The sequence below is a fragment of the Apteryx mantelli genome, chromosome 16 (assembly GCF_036417845.1).
Source record: "Apteryx mantelli isolate bAptMan1 chromosome 16, bAptMan1.hap1, whole genome shotgun sequence".
NCBI lineage: Eukaryota > Metazoa > Chordata > Aves > Apterygiformes > Apterygidae > Apteryx > Apteryx mantelli.
The window spans coordinates 2,815,995-2,840,186 of record NC_089993.1 but is presented as its reverse complement, the minus strand read 5'-3'; the positions used below and the strand labels follow the sequence as shown (position 1 = coordinate 2,840,186).

The following is a 24,192-nucleotide window of genomic DNA, read 5'->3' as shown; positions in this document are numbered from 1 at the left end:
CAAGGTATACTAGGGAAAGAGGGAAAAACTTTAATGTCAGGTGTTCTCATGCCCAAATAAGTGGAAAGAATTTCATTTCTTGTGCTGGAGTTGGGGCTTGTTCTTGTCACTGAAAAATTCTCTTTCCTTTCTCAGCTTGTAACTTTTCCTCAAAACACTATTGCAGGAAATTGGTAACTATCTCCCTTTAAAGCCAGTGTCGGATGGCTGCAGCTCACCCCACTTACTTTGCTCTGGCTAGCTCTGGGGATGAGAAAGGGAGCATCCTGCAGTGACAATAGCAACTTCATTGAGTGGGGATACAGTAGCTCCCTACAGAAAGAGGATGGAGATGCAAACTAAGCAGTCACGCCAAGGATGTTGCAGCATAAAGGCATGATTAAACCATTTAATAATCTCCTAAAATGATGCACATAATGAAGGAGGGGACAGAATCAACTTGGCCTGTAAGGGATAGTTTGGGTTAGAGTTGTACTTCTGCACAATCCTTGACAAAAGCAGAGGAGATGAGGAAGCAGCAGGAAGCTAGGTATGAGGGTAGAGGAGTGTGAGTATCAGGTGACTCACAGAAAAGTGGCAAAGGCTGCAAGGGCAGTAGGTATGAAAGAGGAGGGAAGGGGGCAAGAATTCACTAGAGATGAAGAAAATCAGACCTGTGGCAATGGAAGTGGATAAGCGAAGCAGCAGGTGCTTAGCAGAGCCATCTGTGAGTAGGGAAGTCTGGAGGCACTGGGAAAGGATTAGATGGAAGGAAGCGCTCAGTCAGCCAGGAGCAAGGTGATCAGCTGGCTGTGTCAGTGAGGGAAGAGAATGAAGGGGGAGTCTAAACCAGATATCTGCTCCTTTTAGAGGAAGAGTTTGTAGCATCTATGAATAGGGAGACTTCTGGAAACTGCTGTGTCTTGGGAGAAGGCAAACAAAGCGATTAGTTTTTCAAAAAAAAAAAAGTCTCTGTAATCACTAAAATAGTAAAATAGCTACTTAGAACAATTCATGAGAGTATGGAACTCTTGACCTATGATGTGCGGAGCAGCGTTCCAAGTGGTTTTGATGGGGACATGGACTTGTAAGTAGCAATTTCATATTGCTATTCTGTTTTGCAAAACGTTTGCACTCAAGTCTTTGAGGAGTCCAGATTTCCTGCCATCTTAGATTATTTTTAACAAACTTCAGACCTTTCATGTTCAGGCTTTGAGTTTTTTGACTGCTCTGTAACTATGGAAATGTCTTCTGCTTCACACTTGTTCAGGTTTGGAGTCTTGGCCCCTTACTTCAAGCTGATAAGTATGTATGTATATTCTTTTATGTAGGCCTACAGCTGAATTTTACCATGACCTGGGGAGACACTCATTACCTTGGACTGACTGGACTTGAAGTGATAGGAAAGAATGGTCAAGCTTTAAAATTAACTACAGAACAGATTTCTGCTTCACCCCAAGACTTAAATGATCTTCCAGAGTATATGGGAGATTCCAGAACATTAGAAAAGTAAGTAGCAAGAGTTGAAATGTCTAAGCATTTCCTGCTATTTTTTGCCTTGTGCCTGCTGTTTCAGTGACAGTCTGCTAGATATTCTTATCAACCAACAGTTTTAGACTTTATCAATTTTTAGATTTTGTTTTACATCAAATTTTATAAGGATAAGATTATATAAGCTTTATATTATGGTCAACACATGTTAAGGCAAACATGATTTTAACACCATTGCTGCTCACTCTTAGACTTCAGAAGCTACCCAGGAGCAGCTTGTTGTAGAAACATGAAGGAGATGTTTCCAAAAGATGATATTTGTATTAGGAGATGATAACATGCCTGATTGGTATCCCTACTCAGGACTTTCCAAGCAGAAATGTGTCTCCCCTGTAGCATCTATCTATGCATATGCAGTGAAACTTATCCAGGATTTTTGGAAAATTTCAAGGAAAAATTTCAAGTTAGAAAAAAGCAACAACTTCTTAGGGAATTACATGGTGCCATTCTCACTTTTGACAATTCTGCAGCTTTTGTTTTTTTTTCCTATTTTCATTGAAGCTTTATTCATTGACATATGTTTCCTCAAACTATCTTGTAGTTACTAAATGGTAACAGTATAGAAAACATAGGATATAGCTTTGGGGAGGACTTGGCATTTATTGCTATTGAAGCTGCATCCTGTTGTTTCCAGGTCATATCTCCATTTGCAAGTGCATTTTCAATTCTAATCCTGCCTTCCAGCATGTTTATGGTCTGCTAATAGGCTTGTGACGTAAGCCTTGTCTTTTCAGTCTTTGTGTCTTCCTTAAAATACTGTATTTATCCACATATACACTAACTCTGTTCCTTATTACAATTTCTGCTAATTTGACCAATGCAGATGTCAAGCTTACTTGTCTGGAGTTCCCCAGTTCCTCTGAAGAACTCTCACTAAAAATTATCATCACACTTGCCACCTTCCCCATCCTCTGTTATGAAGTCAGTTTTAAGGTTTGCATTTATGTATGCGTTTAGCCTCCCAGATTTTATGATCCTTTTTATTTTCTTTGTTTGGTCATGACTTCTGTTGAAAGATGACTTCCAAGAATTTTCTTCATCCTGGCACTAAGCTAGGCTGGCTTCTTTGTTTTTCAAGTCCTCCCTCTTTCCAAAGTCTGTCTTAGTAAGTGGTATACATTTGTTCTGTGCTTGCAATATGATGTCCCTTAATATTCTATTTGCTGTGTGTAATAAGTTTATTTTGTTGCTCCTGTAACTTTTTTTTTTTTAACATGCTTCATTATTTTTGCTTAGGACCCTTTTTTGAACAGAAGCAGTGGGGGCTTTTCTGGCTTTTGCTGTTCCTGCAAGCATGTTGAGTTTGAGTACTCTACAGTGCTCTTTAACTGTAGCATTTTGAATAAATCCTGGATGCTCTTCAGGACCAAATCAAGGATTATGTCTTCTCTCATGGGCTCCCTAATCAATTCCTCTGTGAAAGGGTCATTAATCAAATCTACTTTTTTAAGGAACTGCTAAGCCTGGCACTCTTGCTTCTGCATACACAGGGCAGTGTACAAAATTAAGTATGGTGAGGCAATGAGTTCATATTCTCCTTTACCTTGTGTTTGTGTGTCCATAGTTTGTGGTAGGAGATACAAGGTCAGAATTCCAAAATGAGGGAATAATGTAATTAAATTTCTCTAGTCAGCCCAAAATCTGTGTCCTTTACATTATTGTGATACTATTGTTAAAAGAGAAAAAAAAGGGGGGGGAAATATGCCTAACTATGCACATGCAAAAGGATGTGAACAAACTCTGCTTCTTCTCTGAGCTATCCAGCTACCATCCAGCTCCTTGTTGGAATCAGGTTTGTTGTGTTAGTGTAGTAATATGCTGCGGAGTGGCAGGTGCATTAGCTTAGGTGAGGAACTGTAGTGATAAGTTGTATGGCTTCTGAGCCTTTTACCTTCAGCTGTCATGAGAATGTGGCAGGGCTTTCCTCTGCCTGCTCTTCTTCATGTAAGCAAAACTTGAGCATTTTTCTGTTTTTTAGCTCAAGCATATCCAACTCAAGGAAATGTTGTGTCTTTCCTCCCTCCTCATCTTTAATTAGATGATCACACATTATTTTTGATGTTTACTGTGCTTTTTAATTGCATGCACAGAGACATGATACAGCTCTGTTGCTACAAGTGAAAATTAGAAAAATTTTAGCACCTAGTGAAGCACCTGTTTTTCATGAAGAAAAACAAGCTTTTCCTTTTTGCAGCTAATGGATTTTTCTCTTTGCAGGTTAATAGATGGGACTAATATCACAGTCGAGGATGACCATATGTGGCTTATTCCCTTCTCTTTTGGAGAAGATCATCTGTTCACAATCCGTTTTGATAAAATTGAAAGTATTGCAGGGCTTCGCTTTTGGAACTATAATAAATCTCCAGAGGATACCTATAGAGGGGTAAGTAAAAGAAAAGGAGCCAGCAAAAATATACAGCAGTGCATTGGAAAATTGGTGCTGTGATAAATGAATATAGCTATCTTAATGGAACACCATAAATCTTTCTAGATTGTCTGACTCTGAGTTTTGTGGCAGGTGTAATGCATTTCTGTCTCCACAAACAGCAAATATAGGGAAAAAAAAAAGCCGGAGATAGTTTAAAGACATTTTCACAGCTGATTTTTCCAAGAGACGCATACAGTAGCACATACTATTTTCAAGATATATGGTGCTAAAGTGGTATCCATTCAGTATCTAGTATTTAGGCCTACAGTGTGGATTCTTTATTTCCTGCAGCACAAGGCATGATAGAACAGGGGACACATCTAAACAGACTTCTGCGGGAGGAAAGTTACAGAAAGCAGAATCTGTGTGCAAACTTTTTTCTGACCTGGGAGTTTTTAATCGTTTCTGGGCACCTTGCTTTTCTTAACTCTGTCATTTTACAAAATGACAATGAGCATTACCTTTCAAGAAAGCCTCAAGTATGTTGGGTCATTGCTTCATATAGACGTTCAGCCTAAAGTAGACCAAACGAGTCTTACAACTCTCATCTATTGCGCAAGGACGAATAATGTCTTTAATTTATTTTGGACACTGTCCTATTTAGGTCCTATTTAGAACGTTTAGGACTATAGTGTCCTATTTAGGACACTGACTATAAATGTTGTAAAGCTGTTCAGTTAACTGTAAGATGTTAAACAGAGATTTGGTCTGTCTTTTTAAAACAAGGAGTATAATGCAATTTCTCTAAACTTGCATCATGAAATCTAAGGCTCTATTTATATGGCCATGCCATGCAATTTTTAGACTTAGTCTCTGTTTTTAAGTACACTCCAGCATGGAGTTTATGGTATGTTGAACTGATGTACTTGCTAGCCAGTTCAACAGAAAATAGCTCCTGCTAGCAATATTATACTTGGCTGATGTATGTGGATTGTATTGGGCCCAGTCAATCAATACTGCCTCCTTCAAGAAGCAGGAAGAGTGTCTAGAACTCTAATACTTGTTTGGAAAAGTTGACGTCAAACAAGTTGGCTAAAATTGTTTGGCTAAAATAGTGTAACATGCTTCCTCCCTTCTTCTTTCTTACTGCTTGCGTCAAATTTTTTATTTTATATATATATATATATTTTTTTATTTTTATTTTAACTGAATTCTTGGAGTTAACTGCCAGCTGACACCTGTTTGTGAGCATGTGCTACATCCAGCTAGTGCCCTGAGTTTGACCCTTACCCGTTTCCCTGGTTTTGTTCTCAGAATATATACGTGCGGTTGTAATGAAAATGATAAAATAGTTGCTGTTCACTGCACAGAAAGCTTATAAATCCATATATGAAGGGAAAGATTTGGAAACATAACCTGTGCATTCTTGACTTTCAAACTGAGTCAGTAGTTAACAAGAAAAATGTTAATACATATGAAGATAGAGAAACACAAGACAAAAAGAATCAGTAGAACTCTGAAAAAAATCTCTAGAACTGAAGCTGGAGCCTTGGATCCCTCATAGGATTGGGCCAGATAATGGCAGAGGCTGTAGAACTGCTTCTCTGTGCGAGTTTCCCTTCCAAAATTGCTTTCATATGAATGCTGATGGGAAGTATTCCCTCTTCAAAACTGAGCCCTGGCATCTTTTAATATCACCGTGGTGTGTTGTAGAGTGACAGTACTGGCCAAAGACTCCCAGAAGGCTAGGATAGATTTCCAGATTTCATAATACATTGCATTAACCCAATGTTTTTGACATACGAGAGGGTTCAGGAGCATGTTGATTCACCTTTTGAACATAGCCTCAGTATGACAACAAGGGTTGGGTTTTTTTTTTTACCTAAATCTGTTACATAATTAATATGGTTGGACATAAAGAAAGGACTCTTCCCTGTGAGAGTGGTGCAACCCTGGGATGGTGCCCAGAGAGGTGGTCACATCTCTATCCTTGCAGACTTTCAAAACTCAACCGCACAAGGCCCAGAGCAACCTGATTTGGCTTTGCAGTCTGCCCTATGCTGAGCAGGTGGTGAGACCAGAGACCTGCAGAAGTTCCTTCCAACCTAAATCTCTCTGTGATTCTGTGAAAAAAATGCCATATAAAGCACCATTTTTGAGTGGCAATGTAGAATGTTTTCACTACCATTATGAGCCAAAGCTTCTCTGAGGCAGGGCAGGGGAGAAAAGCTTGAAAATGAATTTTAAAGGATGGCATGATTCAAATCAAATCAATTCCCTGTACATGGCTCAACTATTATTAGAGAAGGAAAAGAAATAACCAGGTCCCTAATATCTAAAGCAGAATTTGGCTTTTGGAGGCCAAACCAAGAAGAAAAAAGGTATATTTTCACAGTTTTACTTTGCTAAATAAAAAGGTGAGTTGTTTAAAGTATGTATGCAGGTGGCACACCTGTAAGTCACATAGCAGTTAGCGGGTACAGCCTAAATGAAGACTTCTTACCTGCAACCCGGTAAAAGCATGAATGAAAAACATTTTCTGCAAAAGGGAAGAGGCAAGATTTCTGCTGGGTCACAGTGAAGATGCCTGAGACTAAACCGTCGGGTGTCAGGACAGCTGTTTCTTGAAGAGTTGTTCCTTCTAAGCTGCAGTCCCCGGATGTAAGAGTATACTGATTTGCTAGGCCGCTGTAGACTGGTGGATTCTCTTTATAGGTTTAGTGTGAGAGGGTAATGGCAAGGAACTCTCAGAATGAAGGCTTATATGCTATTTCCAGCTGTATGAAAAATTACCTTGTGAAAGCTTTCTCATGTGATGAGTAAAATGCTGTGTTTGATGGTTGAGCGCCTTCTCAGCTGATGAAAATTACTTAGAAATGAGGGCTGTAAGGCAGACATAAATGTAAGCAGCTGTGGTATAATAGGTAAGATTTCATCTTTAAGTCTCTAGACCTCCCATTTAATGCCTGTTCCCTAAACTAAAGCATATTTCAGTGGATTTGCACTTCCTGTCCCAACTTGGCAGCCTGATTCAACTGGAAAGCAGCATGCAGAACAGTTTCTAATGTAAAAATGTTTCCTTTCTTTGCTTCCAAGCTTATTAAAGATGAAACCAGAAATAGTTATTTTCCCTTATGGAACTGGAATGGATGCTGCTTCTAGCCCAGTACCTGCTTTTTTTCAAATCAAGAAATGTCTGTTTAAAAGGAGGGGGGGAAAAAAACAACAACAACCCTTTCTTAAAAAGATTTGATTTTAGGATATTGCTTATGTAACTTAATTATAATTGAACAAAAAAATGGTTTAAAAATGGCAAAAATATGAAAACTGTTGTGACTATCAGGTAACTGATAATATGTGGGCTTTACAGAAAACCCTGAAGTTTAAGTTCTTCTCAGACTGACATCTTGAAATGGAAATTTTAACTCAACTGTATATATTGCTTATATTTTGTTAATAGAAATCCTAAAAATTGATGATGAAAGTAAAATATTTGCATACAAAACTAAATGGGCCTCAAATTATCATATATACATACCAATATCAAAAAGATTAGAACCAGTAATCAAAAGATTAGAAAACTGACTCAATTACTTTTAGACCAAGTCTTTTGTTAACTAAGTGAATCCATTCTGATTCAGTCCATTAATCAGCAAGCTTTAATCATAATTATGATAGCATCTTTTTTATTTTACAGGTAATATTCTTCCCTTAACCAGTAGTTACTGAAGGACTCAGTGCAATACATGCTGCTTGTGATCAACTAAGTCCCATTTAACATATTCCAGGGCAAGATGCAATGATAACTGTTGCTGCATGATTGCAACTGTTCTGTGACTGGAATCATGCATCTAGCACCAGCTGGTGCTAATGGGGGAGGGTGGAGGGGCACCAAGACACCACCTTCTGAGTAAGTGTGCCTGAACTATTTAGTTTATTCTTCAGACACGCATGCATCTATGGTATGGACAAGGCTCAACCTTTTTGCCTGGAGTGGGTACCTCTCCTTTAGTTATATGCCCTTATGTAACATACCACTGCTGCTTGGTAGATGAGATTGCGAGATCCTGCAGAAGTCCAGGTGCCACCTGCCACAAAGACAAGTGGAACTGACTGAGAGCAGACTTTCTACAAAGGCAATGGAGACACAAAAGAGTCTCTCACAAAAGAGACCAGCAGGTTATGTGATTTCTTAAAGTGCTGAGCAACATGACCCGATCTAGCAATGCATTCAGGTACATGATAAAGTAGCTCTAACAATCTCCTCAAATACACCCTGGGGACACGTGCTGAATTTAAAGCCGAATCCCTCCATTCTGTTGATGTGCATGCTGCTACAGGCTCAGGGAGCTTCAGTTTGTTGGGACCTAGGAAAGATCCAATAATTGAAGGAGCTCTCCAAATCCTTCCCTCACTTCCCTCCCCCAATCCCAACCTCTCCTATCCTCATTAATCTTAGCAGTTCAGTCAGTGTCAGTTATGATGCTCCGAATTGCACCCTGTGGGCTGCAACCAGTATCTGTTGGTTTATGCTTTCTTTTGCAAATGATGCTGTGTAACAGAAGAATGAAATAAATACAACAAAATTACTGAAACAATTCTTTCAACTTATGAAGTGAATGTGCTTGCATTGGATCTATTTTATTTTGCTGCATTTTTTTCTTTTTAATAAGGCTAAGGTAGTCCATGTTTCGCTGGATGGTCGCAGCATCTCCCCTCCGGAGGGCTTTCTTATCCGTAAGGGACCGGGCAACTGCCACTTTGATTTTGCTCAAGAAATTCTCTTTGTTGACTACCTGCAGCCCCAGCTGATTACTAGAGCACACAGGAGGTAAAGAAGGATGTTTTACTATCAAAACCACACAATTTCTCTTAACTGTTTAATATTCTTTTGTATTCTCCATTGAAGCAAATCCATATGAAGCACCTGGATGAAAATACGAAGTACCCAAAGCAAAATGTTTCATTGCATTTTTTAAATTGCATACTGTTTCCAAGGTTTCCTGAGATCAGAGGACAGTCTGTTCCCTAATCTGGGGATTATTGTGGATTGGTTTTGTTTTTTCTCTGATTTTATTCTGTTCTTTTCTGAACGAGCCAAGAGTGCGTGAAGAAACTGGAATTTGTCTTGGTTATTTTTGCAGGACTGGTTCAAAGAGAATGGAACGAGCTAGTATGGACTATGAAGCACCTTTAATGCCATGTGGTTGTATCCTTCTCTGATATTTTCTTCTTTGTTTTATTATATATATAATACCTTGGAATTAGGTACTGCAGTTATGAATTCTGAGCCTTTTGAATCCAACAGTTTCTGGTGTTTCAGGAAAGTGAACAAGACATCAAGAGTATGAGAATGATATCATTAAATACAAATTAAGAAGAAATAAATGAATTATATAATATAAATGTATGACATGTCTTTAGATACTCTAGTAGCTTTTTTTTGTCTTTTATAGTCCATCCAGGGTGGAGCTAGCACATTAGCACAGTATCTAGCAGTGCCTAGCAATTAATGCATATGGAAGAACATAAGAATATGAAAAACATGTTTTAACACTCAGAATACCTTGCTAGTCCCCAGCAGTGTGCTGTTCAGAGACTGTCTAAGCCAGAAGTGGTCTCTGCATTTTTGCATGCCTTTAAAAATTCTGCGTTGCCCTTCTTTGAAATCTGTCTCATTTAATATCTTTAAGGTTGGGTGGAGTGGAACTGTGCAATATCTTTGCCATTTTGCTTGTGGCTTTTTAAACTTACATTTTCCTAAATAATCACAGCCTTTTTTGATCACACTTACTGTCATGCCATCTGTCTATTTGACAGCCCTTTTAAATCCATTAGTTTGATGGAGACAGCGAGGTCTCGGCAATACTAGGTTTCTGCCAGTTTCATGAAAATTGGTGGCTGGGTAGAGGACGTATAAATGAATGCTCCCATTAGAGAGAAGTCTGCAGTACAAATTGCATCATTATGTTTTCTGCCATTCAGTTAGGCATATTAGCTGGCCAGTTAGATAACTCAATATCAGGCAAATGCATATTCAGGAAACATAGGAAGGCAGTGTAGGGACTGTGGCGTTAGTAAGTGTAGTATATAAGGAGGTAGGATACAAAACTATAAAATTAATTTGTTCTTCATCTGACAGAAGAACATATGTATGTTCTTATCTAGCTGTATCAACTGCAAGGGTGTGTTTGTGTGTGTATTTTCAGTGATAGAAATGGCAGACTTCTCATCTTAAAAGAAAATTTATTCAATGAAGTTTAAGAAACAGCGAGGTCAGAAGTGAACAACATTTTATTTTTTCCAAGCACAGCATAATTAGATAATGGAGCTTTTTGCCACAAGATGTCACTTCAAACAAGGAAGGATTGAGACTGATTGGACATTAAGAACATTCAGAATGGTAATACTAAATACTGTGAGTGTTGGAAGGAAACTTCCCCCCTTCAGGGATTAAGTTGCTTTTTTTAGGGCTAAAAATACTCCTGATGGGTACATACTCTACCATATCTACCCATACTAATGTTTCTTTTATATATTTTTAAGAAAACATTAGGTAGTGGCTACTGCTGGAAATGAAGACTAATTGGATTTTTTTCCTAAATGTTTTTTTTTTTCCAGTTCAATCACAAATTTTTGGATTCGAATAGGAAATACTGGATGAAATTCTGTGGCTGTCAAGGAGATCTGACTAATCTCTCAGGCTGTATCTGCAGTCGTAAAGAAAATGGGCAAGCAGCCATCCTCTAACCTCGAGGCCAAAATGCATGGCACAGCTTGGACCCATTCAGCTGAACTCCTTTATTCTGCAAAACGGAGTGACCACATTCAAACTCCTCTGGCCTCTTAAACTGTGAATCTCTGTTACAAATATATGTAGCCTACCTAGGCGTTTAGCTAACTAGTCCTTCTAGTGTCAGAATCCTCTCCTAAACTGCAAATGCAAATGTCTGTGCTGTGCGTTTCTGAATAATGAATTTAGTGACATAGCTAACTGCCTTGTGTGATCTGCAGCAAAAGAATGTCTCACTGATTGAGGAAATGAAATTGTAGACTATGTGATTGGAGAGAGTTTATCTGGTAAATTCTTTTTTTCTCCAAGGTATGTACTTAGGTCGCTAAGTCATTGAGAAGATAACCAGATATTGAGAGGTGGGATTATTAAAAGAATACGACAAGACTCTATCCATTAATCCAGAGTTTAGAAATATGTATGATGTTCTAGTATGTGAGCTTGCAGCCAGCTAAATCCATTAATCACAGTGTATACATAAAATGGGCTGCAGAATAATTTTGGAAACTGCAAATTAAATATTCTGTTAGGACAAAATATCAGAATCAAAATTTTCCTTAATAGCTGCTTGTTGTTAGTTATTTTCCAGTTTCAGCTTCTGACGAGTTGGGGTGATCCATACTACATTGGTTTGAATGGACTAGAGTTGTTTAATGAACACGGAGACCAAATCTTGCTAACTGAAAACAGTATCCTTCTACAGACCAAGAGCCTCAATCCCTTTCAGATACGCAGTTTGCTCTCTGGCAGACTGTCATGATATCACTTGCTACATACTCAAAATTGCCAGTGAAACCCTATGTGATTACTTTGCTTGGATTCTCTATATTTCAGGGGTGATATTTATTTTCATGCATTTCAATGTATTCTATATAGTCCATAACATTTCTTATTGGAATGGGATGCATCAACAAAGCAGTTTTTCTAGACCCTTTTGATCTGCTATTTCTTTTCCAGCTATGGGTTGTTCTGAGGGCAAGGTTAGAGAAGGAAAGGCTAAAGAAGGGTATGATCTCCTCTGCTATCACCATCCTTTTCTTCCACGATGTAAAAGGACCAGAAATTTTGATGAGCTCCAGATTCATAAGAAAAGGTTGAGCTCACTTCTTTGGATCTGGGGGCTTTGTTGTTTGTGTGTTTGGGTTTTTTTGGTGTTTTTTTTGTTTGTTTTTTTGGCTGTGGAGAATTTCAGTTGATTGTGGTTTTCGTTTTTATTTGATCCCATGCCTTGGCATTGATCCAAAATTCAAAGTGGCAGCACCAAATGGAGAGAAATGAGCATCTGAGAGATGTCTTTTACTTTCAGTGTTTACTGCCTCATTTGTCTAGCTGTATTGCCTGTTCTGCTTGTGAAAAGGCCCTTACTATTCCAGTGCTTACATTGCAGCAGCTTCACCCCTGAGCCAAAGCTCAGACTTTGCTGCTGTTGCTAAGGCCTCTGCTTCTGACCGCAAAAGATCCATGAGTACGAAGAAATGAGTGTTGATGCCAACTGCTTCAAGGGGGTTCAGTCATCTCTAGTTCTGGTCTTTTCTGCTGAACCTATAAGCTGATGAGCCTCATGCTTTCAACCAAGTAGACTGGCCTATGTGCTTGGCTCAAGATGACCGTTTGGCACTGACTAGCAAAAAGTTAGTCTTTCACCAAAGCAACTTTACCAGATTAGTACCCTTAAGGAAGGTGCATCCCTCTGCCTCATGGCACATTGCACCTTCTACTACCAGTTTGTAATAGAGAATCCACTATAAGAAACCAGCTGAGACACATCTCTCTATACATTTGAATCAAGAAAAACTGCTGAATTTCCACCATCTCTTCTTTTTAGATTTTTATACAGGCATTACATGATGTCTTCCAGTTGATTGTTAAACAGCACTAATAATTGTTGCATGTCTTTTCCTTCATTCCAGAAAGGAAAGTGTATATAGGAAGGTATTTTTATTTTGGAATTCATATGTGCTAATATGTATTCCTATGTATTTGTCTTGTGCCAGGCAAAAAGAAAATTTTTGCCTTATATTTAGAGCAGGCGATGATGGGTCTGTGGTCCTTGACTCCCTATGGGAGTCTCACAGTCACCTGAGAAAACATTATTTTCAACAGAAATAAGATTTCTCTCTCTCTTGGAATCTTCCATTGTACCACAGGAAACAGATTTTTCATAACTCTTTTTCTGGAGCTTTAGGCTATTCTAGGAACCCGGCTCAAGTCATGAAGATAAGGGCTGAGACTTTGAATTTGATTCAAGGTTCCCTGGGAAACCAATAGAGGGAATGAAGGACGTATCTGAAAGACTCATAATAATCAGGGTTACTAAAGAGTTATACTTCAGTGCTCTGTACCAGCTAAAGTCTCTTAAGCGCTGAAAGCTTCATATCCAAGTATATAATTAGGTAGTTCAATCACATGGAAGAAACAGTTTCTTAGCCAGCTAGAAAGGATTAAAAAGTGTGGGTGCTGCATAAACTGTGTATCTCTAAAGATCTTCATTGCCTAATATATAGAAGTTGCAATGAAAAATGAAAAAGGTAGACTCTTTTCTGAGCAGTGTTTTTATTTATATGTTCCTTGATGCATTATGAACTTGGAAAAAAATAGAGCTGTGATGGAGAAGAAGTATTTTGAAATTGAAAAGTGGCAATAGATTGTCTTTAGGAGCAGGAGATCTTTAACTTAAATGGTGCATCTTTACAGTATAATGCAATTACCAAGTAAAGCTATCTCAGCTGGTTTTGAATGATCTTGTTTCTGTATCTACAGTAACAGTGCTTGGATGTTTTAGGGTCCCAGAAAGAGCACATCTGTATTAATGCAGCGCTAAACGTGATGGTTCAGCTACTGAGTTTGGAGCATGCTTTTCGTAAGCAGTTGAGGCATTGCTGCATTATTCCTTAAATACTTTAGAAATGCTTCCAGGCTCAGGCCTTTTAGAAAGCAGGACAAGAGGAAATTAATGTCCCTCAAACGGGATTGCTAGTGGTTTATAATTCTGAAGACATTGCCATCCATCCACATTCCCCTGTGCATCTTTAACACAGATATGTTTTTAACACAGATGTGTCTCGTCAGGAGAAAGTCTAGTTATCTAGAAAGCCTGTTCAGTAGAAGGTTTATTCTTTCCCTCTCAAAGAACTGATTGAAGGACTTACTAGATAGACAGTTATTGTGACTTTTTTTTTTAAATATATATCACAAATCTCAAGGAACTCAGCAAAACCTAGTCAGACTGCCTATTTCCTACAGGGATATTCTCCTTGAGATGTATTTCATAGGAGGAGTTTTTGCTAGTTCGTGCTAAAAAAGGGCCTTTGTCACAGGAAAAAAAAGTAGGAAGTTCTCATTCTTGATAAGGGAACTTTATTAATGAAGTCATAGATACCTACTTTAAAATAAATGAAATGAATCTGCTTAATTTCTTAGCATTTTAAAAATAACATTGAGTGCCAGAATCTGTAAGAATTGTCCTGCTTATAGAAATGGATCCCCAAATTCCTTGACTGCCAAAGTAAAGTAGTTTAGAGTCTTTTACAATTTGCACTACTGTAGTGGAGAATACTTGCTCATGGAATGTAGAAGAGCAAACACGAACTTTTAAATATGATATTTCTGAAATGTTCTTTGCAGTTATTTAAGCTTAAAGTTTTGTTTCAGATATTGCTGCTTTTCCAGATAGTGTCAACATTTTAGAGGATGTGTCTGGAGACATCCGTACTCCAGACAAACTCATTGATGGAGTAAATGACACAACTGATGGCAGACATATGTGGCTTGCACCAGTTCTTCCTGGTGTGGTATGCATGTCTACCTACTTTTTCCTTTTTCATTTCATTTTAGTGATGTGCATAGAGGTAGCTAGAAATATAAAGGTAAAGGAAGGCCTTTATAATTTTTAATTAAATTTGATATTAGTAAACAATGCTGAATGCCTTTCAGAAATTCTCTGTTCCAGTTTCTCTCCATGGCACAGAGAGCAGCTGTTTGGACTCTGAGCTTTATACCCTCCTTGAGTCTCCATATTGCCACAGCGGAAGAATTTCTAGCGATAGTCAGTGTTTTTTCAGTTGCTTTCATAGTTACTGGCAAAGGAGTTTAATATGGGTGTGTTGTGCAATAGATGCCTGTTTAAATGGGAGTGGGCTGAGATCTTCAATTGCTTTTAAAAAAAGCAACAAATGTTCCAACAGTGAGATTTTTTTTTATCTCATTATCTGGCTTGAATTCTAATTCATAAATGAGAGATGACAGTATTTCATATCCTAAGGCCCCAAGCAATTCAGCCCTTTTAGAAGCAGCATGTTTAAAATACAGGGCACCAAACATCGAATAAAGAAAAGTAGATAAACTTGGATAAGTTCTGACTTTAAGTTTTGGGAGAGGACACTCCTGTGCTGACCTTTGTTCGACATTATTAACAAGTATTTATTTCCTAGAAGAAGATGGATTTCAAAGGTAACAAAATACAAATCTAAGGTGTGATATATTATAACTTACTGTGGTGGGAATATCTCTACTTCAGAAGTTACAGTTCTTAATTCTTTGCTTTTGATAATTAATTAATTCAAATTTGAAAATTAATTCAAATACCATTAGATGCTGCAATACAGTAGATATAGATAAGAGAAACCTTTTATGCATACTTGAGACTACTGACCACATACATTTCTTAGGGAAGTAGAAGGTAATAGTCTTTGTAATGCTTGAGGCTCCTAGTGTCTGAATCCTGCATCTTGAATGCTGGTAAACAACTTGATAGGATGCTCAGGTGTCTATTATAACATTGTGAATGATTGACTTGACAACCATCTGAGTTTGTACATCTGCTGTGTGCTAATCTCTGTATAAAATACATGCTTGCAGAGGCTATTTCATTTTGGCAAAAGGAAAATAACAGTAACTGGAGTTCTAGCACAGGCACATACCGTTTTGTAGAAGGTGGTATTATGTCTAACAGAGAGATGAACACAAAACATTAGTGTTAAAAGGGTAAATGGATTAAAATGTGATATGCAGGAGGGAAGAGTAAACAATGAAATGGTCCTTTCTGTCTTTAAACTCTAGCAAGTGATACCTTTTGTAGATCCACATAATGGTTTTCTCTATACCATCTTTCAAGGCTCGATTGTAAAGCCAGGAAGTACAAATGGCTGAAGCAAGCAGCGTATTAACCATTATCCTCTGTAGTTAGGATGCTGGGCAAAATCTTGTGCGTACTTAAGTCCTCATTACTAGGCTGCTTTGAAACATTCCAGTGGCCTAGAAAACAAGGTTAGCATTCTCTATTTTGGAAAGCTAAAAAAAGCTTTAAGAAAATTTTATATAATAGCCTTTCTATTCCTTTCCAATCTTCCGTGTTTTTGTCTTTTGCAAATGTATGTTTGTTATATGTTTTGAATACTTTGTTACCCTGTTTCTGATTGTCTTTTTATTTATTTGTTTGAATGTATTTTCCATCAGCATTTTCCATGAGACTAAAAACAATTGCTACTGAGACCTGAACCCATATTTTCTTTTGGAGAGTCACAGATACAAACAGTTCTATTGATCCCATCTAGTTCTCTTTCTTCAGTGCAGAAAATGCATCATGATTTAATACAAATACAGTGTCGTCTTTGGAGAACCAAGGGATTAAATCATAGAATTAACAGTAACATCTGAGATTGGTTTCCTATATCTTAATCTTTGTCCTCAATAATTTCCCTGAAAGTGAAACAAACAGTATCTCAAGCCATAATTGTTTGGCAAGCATCCTGAGAATTGTCTCTATATTGCTGTTTGTGCACCTCAGACCAAAGTTGCAGAAGTTCTCTTAAGAGCTTTAAAACTCAGGGGATATACAAAGATGGATTCTGTGTGTCTGTGTGTGTATATATGTATATAGATATATACACACATGCACATACCAGTTTCTCATCCTGATGCACAGCTCTGTATTTGGTTGATGAAATGCTCATTAAAAGCAACTGTTTCCCCAGCTGAGTAGGAGTCCAGGATGACAAGCTCAGATGTAGATGTCTACCTTTGATGGGCTATATGTACTTTTGAGAGGACAGGTCTGGGTTAGAAACAACATCTGAGAATTATCAACAGATATAATAACTGAACTTAAATCCTTAGCATCAGCTGTTCTCTAGCTATATCTATTTAAATACAATCCAGTTTTGATGGATCATATGTTAGAATTTCATTTCTTTGGGGGATTTGTGATCTTAAATATAAATGAATTCTTCTCTTTTACAGGTGAATAGGGTGTATGTTATTTTTGATGTGCCTACTACTGTGTCAATGATCAAGTTGTGGAATTATGCCAAAACACCTCAGAGAGGTGTGAAGGAATTTGGTGTAAGTGGCTTTTGTGTGTGGTTTTGGTGACTGAGCTTGCTGTGAGTTCTGTATTTATTTTCACAGATTACTAAAATGTGATTCTATATAATCTCTAAGGATGGGTTTCATCTCACCCAACTCTGCGTTTTAATACTAAAATGACTACTCTGTGCTGATCTTCTGTGCTGCCTTTTGTGTCCAAGGAAAGAACAGTTTATCTGATCTTCCTTAGATAATTGTCCTGGGATGACGCTTTCCTTTCTCCATTGGCTATAGAACAGGCCTAGAAGACTAGTTTAAACTACATACCCAGCTTTTAGACAGCTGAAGTAAGGTGAGATTCATTCATTCCAAGGTTTAAGTGATTTCATTTCAGTCAATAAAATGTCATTTATGTAAAAAAATGAAATATATTTTAATTCCCTACTTGGATACTTCATTTGAAACAGTCAGTAAGGAGACAAAAACTGGAGAAAAAGAGAAAAAGCACCACTGGCTAATGGAGAGAGATGTCAATTTTAGAGGAAAAAGGCTAAACTAATGACTGAACTTGTAAAACAAGTTGGGCAAAATGATTTCTAGTTAAGTGATTGGGAAGACTGCTGAAAGCAATGCTTGCTCATTTAGATACTGTTTGGGGTTTTTTGTTTGTTTTATTTCCTTGAGCAAGTTGATTCCTAGATTTTTTTTTTTAATCTGTTTATTATCTTTAGCTTCTTGTGGATGACTTGCTTGTGTACAATGGAATCCTGGATATGGTGAACCATGTAGTATCAGGCATCCTACCCACCTGTGATCCAGTGGTCCCGTATCATACCATTCTCTTTACAGATGATGAGAAGATTTGCCATCAGGAGAAGAGGACCGTTATTAGGTATGTGAGTGGATCTTTATTGGAATAAACATTCTTGTTTTCAAAAAAATGTTTTCCTGTGACTAAAATCAGCAATATGTGTGTTGCTATAGAAAATTCTCTTCTGAACTATACTCCACCTCACTTAATGGCAAATGGTCAGTCATTTTGAATTGCTGGGACCAAATAAACAGCTTTATTTGTAGGTATTTTTTAGTGTTTAGTAGGATTCTTGATTCACATTTACATATGCTTTCCTGGCAGCCTATGATAATAAATACAAAATAAAGAGGTTAAGCTGTCTTAGAGAAGAAAGAATAAACCCCAATGATTCTACATTATAAAAAATTAGGAAGCTAATGAAAAGGAACGAAACATCAAAAGTAGTCCTCTGATTTGTAATAGGTGCTACTTAAGGAGTCAAAATTCTGGTAGTTTAGAAACATTCTAAAATAATGAACATTTTGATTGAGAAATGAGTTCAGTTCTGTGGAAGGACCCTTTCAAACAACTAAGTTGGCAATCTCATACATTCATAGAAAATACAATGAAATACAGTGAAAAATGCACTTACAAAACATCTAGAAAGTCAGGACTGTTAGGAAGGAAAATAAAAATTGAGAGAAGAATTTATTTTGAATGAGATTGAAAATTGAAAAATTGAAGGCTTATAAAAATAAACACTTTCTCATATAGAGAACAGTTAACAAGAACATTGTGCACATACATCATTTGAAAAGAAGTTACAGCTTTGCATTCGAAAGCAGCATATGTTTCATTCACAGGCATATTAGGATATTTAGAAATAAGTTAAGAATCCTGGAGGGAATGTAAGCTGATTCAGAACAGAAATTTGCATCTGCCTACTCTAGTGTTTCCTTTGTTTTTTCAAAAGTATTGGCTTTTTGCCACTGGTACTGTCAGAAGTTGGAATAAATGATTATTGCTTGGACGTATTGTGTTAGACTCATGTTTTTGTACAAATGGCTGTGTTGTCCTGGTAAATTTTGCAAGTAAACAAATTTTCAAATGAAAAAGTTACTGAAATGAAAATGTCTTGAGGAAATCAGTTTTTTAGGAAATTTTTCATTGGGAGACAACAGTGATGAGGGGAAATAAATGTTTATTTCTTCAGCTTAACACCTTTGTATGAGTTGAAGCTGTTCTGTTGGAAGGAGAGAAGCTCCAGCTGTAATTGTAGATCTTCCTCTTTTGTATAAATGCAAAGCAGTCACAACTTTGGACATATTCATAAGACAATTATCCTTGCATTTAGTTTTAAGAAGTGTATCCTTTCTGTATCACCCATGTTGCACGATCTGTTTTCCAGTCAAGAATATGCTGAGTCTCTTCCCTTCTAGACCTCCTGTGCAGGAGTTTTCTTGGTCTGTCTTCTTAGCCTGCTTTTTAGTCTTCTATTCCTTTTCTTCATATGGTACCCAACTAAGGTATAGAGTAGTTTGGCAGTAGAAGGCAAATCTCTTGCTACTTGCTGGAGGATGTTCTTGCTTTTTAAGGGATGTTCTTGCTTTTTAAGGGATGTTCTTGCTTTTTAAGGGATGTTCTTGCTTTTTAAGGGATGTTCTTGCTTTTTAAGGGATGTTCTTGCTTTTTAAGGGATGTTCTTGCTTTTTAAGGGATGTTCTTGCTTTTTAAGGGATGTTCTTGCTTTTTAAGGGATGTTCTTGCTTTTTAAGGGATGTTCTTGCTTTTTAAGGGATGTTCTTGCTTTTTAAGGGATGTTCTTGCTTTTTAAGGGATGTTCTTGCTTTTTAAGGGATGTTCTTGCTTTTTAAGGGATGTTCTTGCTTTTTAAGGGATGTTCTTGCTTTTTAAGGGATGTTCTTGCTTTTTAAGGGATGTTCTTGCTTTTTTTATACATTATTACTTCTGATTTTGGCATATTCTCTTTAGCATGTCGCTATGCAATATTTAATGAACCCTGAACTTGAGTCTGATATTATCAGTGGAATAAATTCTGATTTACTTCATTATCAATTCTCCTGCTTCAGTTTGACATTTTGAGACATGTTACATTTTTCTCTAAGAAAAGAAAGCTAGGGCGTGCAGTATTTATAGAGAAAAGAAAAATATACTTTTTATTTTCCAAAGGCATGTCTGTTTTGTTTTTGTCTGTGTAAAAGGTAGATGTTATTAGTGATTTCTTTAGCTTTCAATTCAGCTCTCATTTTTTTCTGTAATTTTTTTAATTGAATTTTGAAGTTAGTGCTTCCTTTCCATAAAGAAATTAAGATTCTGCAGCAGCTTGCAAACAAAACTAGTCATGGTAAATTAATTTTGTTTCATTCAGAAAATTCTGAAATAATGCTATATCAACATTACAAAGCAGCATTAAGTTCCACACAGGGATTTGCTCTCTCATTGTACAGCATTGATTTAAAATCTCACTTAGGTTAATGTGGCTCAAGCTGTGTGTGCAGGCCAGAAGATTGTGGAGTGAATGCAATATTTATATTTGAATGTGTGCCTGTGACACTAAGACTGAAGAAATACTTCAAGTAGGTGTGGATAGAATGCCCCAGCTTTTTAGAAAGTCTCATGTAATGTGGTTGTGCTTTGTAAATTTGTTTAGCCTCATGGACCTAAATAACATATTTGGTATCCTTTTCCATGACTCTCATGATTTTTCATGATACTGAGTTTTGGCCATTGAACTGATTCTGATCTTTTCAGCAATCGTGTGGAGGATCAGGATGTACGAATGATGAATGAAAATCAAATTGTCACAAACACCAAAAAGAAGCAGGTTACAGCTGATCCAGGTTAGTTCTGCTTTTTACAATTTTCTTTTGCTCATTTTCTCCAGAGTCAGTGTGGATAACGGGCATTGTTATGGACCTGAACTGTGAAAAGTGGGGAGACTGGTACCTCTCTTATATTTTCAGCTATACTTTTTCTGTCATAGGAGGGCAAACCTGGAATATCATACTTGGATTTTTTTTTTCCTCCCCCATATCTAAATCTGAAAGTGGATGATACAAATCAAGGACCCCTATGGGATGTAACTGTAGCTTATATTGGCACATACAAAGTTGTCCTTGGGATAAAACTGACTTAAAGGAAACTGAAAACTGGTATAATTGTACGGGCCCAAAGATAGCTTTCCAGTTAATAAACTCAGTGCGTCACTAATTAGATGGTTGCTCCTCCTCAAGCAAACCCAAAATCACAATAAGTGAAACTGGGGAAAACAAAACATTGACATTATCTCTACAACTATTTTTCTCATTGATCTTTTCTCTTGCAACGGGATAATTTAGAAGAAAGTGCTTCCCCCACACACACCCCAGGGGGGGAAATACTAGGTTTTATTTATATGTTTGAAGAATCCCAGTCATTCATTGTATTTAGGGAGCTATTCTGAGTAATTTACATTATGAATTCTCAGCCAAGCCAGTACATTCATGATTGGTTTTCTCCCTTGAGTGTGACACTTTCTCCAATTAGTTTCTCTAGGAAGTGTTAGAGAAATTATTCGATGGCTTTTAATAAAAGTGCTGTAGGAGAAGGATTTGAAATGCCATTGCCTGTGCAAATATAGCTTCAAAGTTATTAGTACATTAGCACTAGCTCTGTTAAAACTCTCCTAAAAGCAGCTCTGTGCATGCTGTAATAACATCTTGAGTTGCAGCGTAGACATACCCTGCAGACATCCAGCAAAGAACAGCTGTCATTGCTGTCGCATCTCTTGTCCAAGCGTTAAGGAGACAGGATACCTTTTTCCTCACTTAAAAGTGGGTCAGGCCTCATTTGTCACTTTGAAGTAAGCAGATGAGGATTATCTGTTTTCATCTGTCCAACGTCTCCTCTGTAGCACTTACTGATACCACTGCTAGAGTGGCTGATATAGAATCATAGAATGATTTGGATTGAAGGGAACCTCAGGAGGTTTCTGGTCCAACCTCCTGCTCAGAGCAGGGTCAACATGGAATTCAGACCAGGCTCCATAGGAAAGATTCCATGGGACTGTTCTCATAGGGAAAAAGATTTTCTTTATTTTTCTTCTCAGCCTGGTCATCCTCTTTTTTGAAAAAGGGCAGTATTTTGCCAGCATTGAGTTCAAATATTGGTTTTCTCCTCACCCTGTTGTCACATCCTTTATCTTCCTTTATTATTTTTTTCCATATCCATCCTATTCCCTAAAAAATAATCCCGAACCCATGATAAACTAGCCAGATCTGGTCTTTGAAATCACTAATGTAAAATATTTCATCAAAATGTTGCTAAGAAGGTGGTCCACAAGAAACAGCGAGTGATAGTGCACTCTGATTTAAAAGGGAACCACGGTGTCATTCTGCCACAGTTGCTTTCCATGTGACCTGTCTGATTTGGCTTCTGCTGCCTTTCTGAGCCTATGTGCTGTCTGTGGCAGGGACAGAAACTGGTATGTAATGTCCACAAATACTTTTCAGTCTCTAATTAGAAATGGAATAACAGATTATGCAATTACATCATTATCCTGATTCAACCGGATGCTGTTTCATATCCTGGCTCTCTGATTCCTCCATCTATAAGGGAGAATTTGGTACCACTCACTTTCACTGAGACACATTACTGAGAAGAGTAGCTTAGCTTTCTCTCTGGGGTGGAAAGAGAAATGGGCATGTTTCTTCCTCTTTTTAGTCTGCGACTTCACTATTTAATACAGATACAGTCTTAAAATGGAACTTAATTTTCCTTAACAGCATTACGTCCAAAAACCTGCATATGCGATAAAGGACTGCTGAGGAGGAAAAGATAACAAGGGATTGTGATAAAGGACTACTGAAGAGGAAAAGATAACAAGGGATTGTGATCGGATAGTCCTGAATATATCCAGCCCTAGATACTTGCCATCTAGTTCTCCAAGATATGTATCATCTGAATGGAAGATATTTCCTGCTTGCTACTGCAGAGCCTCCTCCTGTCTTATGGGAGGAAGTTTTATTCACTACAGGAAATCTTCTTCAGTAATGAATTTTAAAGCATGAACTTTTCTGGTTTTGTTTTTGTTTTGTTTTTTATTGTCATCATCTCCACTGCCTGAATTTTTTTCCCCTCTCTCAATTGAAAATCCAGGGAGGAAGGAATGCAAATGAATACAAACCTTATTGCTAGCTGGCGCCTGTTCCTGCCAAGCACCAAGAATTTGGGTGAAGCAGGATGGTCGTAGCAAGATGTCTTTCAGAGTATTTCTCAAGTTTTAATTCCTAAGTGCTAGCTGGTTGATCACAAAGCTCCCCACCAGAAGGATGCGTCTGCTGTGTTTCTGTTCAAGTAGACTATAAACAGTTATTTGGAAAATGCACTTATAGGAGAAATATTCTTTATGTCTCTGTCTGGGCTGCCACTCTACCTTTTCACGCCCTGGCTCCTCCAGGAACTGACATTATATCTGACATTTGAAGAGTTTTTGCTGGGCAAGCAGAAGTATGGTGATTGCCTTTAGAAAATGGAGAACAGAAAGTGGGTTTATCAAGGTTTGATAAGGAAGTTTTGTCTGTCGCTTTTTTTTTTTTTTTTTTTTTACTTTTTACAGTGAAATAATGATTTCTTTCATTATTTCACTATCCTGAAAAAAACAGAAATGTGCTCTGTCTGAAGTCCTATCCACTGGCACTCTACACATCCTTCAGAGTCATCCTGCTATAGAGCAATGCTCTCCTTTCCTATTTTACCTGCACTTAGTTATGTGAACAAGAAGGGCATACCACTGTGCTGCACCACCAAGATCTATTGCCAGCAACAGATCATCCCCTTTGAGAAACATTAAATGTATTTTAACTAGTAGGTGGTAAAGGGTTAACTGCATTTTAAAAACGCAAAATAACCTGAATGTGTAGTCAGATAACTGAAAACTCTTACCAAATAATCATGTTGCAGGATTTGTAGCTATGCAAATGTCCTTTTCACTGAAAACTTGTTGGTGATAACAACCTATAAATCTCTTCCATAGAAAAAATTCTTCCTTTCTCATTTGGAGCTCCCTGTTTTCAGACAGAAGTGAAAACACTGAAATCAGTGAATGCTTTTAGATGTGAAAGAGATACACTATTGCAACTCCTGACAGAGCAGTCAAAACTATTGGTTGCCTTTCTGTACTACACCAGGAGTGCATATTTTGTATATTTGCTTATAAAAAAGTGTGCTTTGTAGCTATTGCTTTTTAAGCTGTAAAGACCCAAAATAGCAATGCATTTCCCAGATTCCTGTGCATTGATGAAGCAGCAAAATATATATTTTTACTAAATACAGAACACTTTTTACTTCTAAATGTTAAGTAGATGTACATTTCTTTATAAAATCAATAAAAGTTATGGAATTGAA

The 24,192-nt window shown here is 37.5% G+C and overlaps 1 protein-coding gene across 4 annotated transcripts in view; it reads left to right on the top strand.

The window, feature by feature from the left end:
- The window catches only part of KATNIP (katanin interacting protein), an 83,106-nt gene extending 58,914 nt beyond the window's left edge, over positions 1-24,192 (top strand). For 3 of the 4 annotated variants that reach the window (XM_013939909.2, XM_067306154.1, XM_067306156.1), the window contains 10 exons: positions 1,311-1,488; positions 3,748-3,913; positions 8,572-8,729; positions 9,043-9,107; positions 11,270-11,380; positions 14,343-14,482; positions 16,929-17,030; positions 17,726-17,886; positions 20,560-20,648; positions 22,572-24,192. In XM_013939909.2, coding sequence (XP_013795363.2) covers positions 1,311-1,488; positions 3,748-3,913; positions 8,572-8,729; positions 9,043-9,107; positions 11,270-11,380; positions 14,343-14,482; positions 16,929-17,030; positions 17,726-17,886; positions 20,560-20,648; positions 22,572-22,627 — 1,226 coding nt within the window. In that variant the 3' untranslated portion in view covers positions 22,628-24,192. Of the gene's footprint in view, positions 1-1,310; positions 1,489-3,747; positions 3,914-8,571; positions 8,730-9,042; positions 9,108-11,269; positions 11,381-14,342; positions 14,483-16,928; positions 17,031-17,244; positions 17,296-17,725; positions 17,887-20,559; positions 20,649-22,571 lie in introns of those variants that run through there. The other variant, XM_067306153.1, reaches the window with a different exon arrangement.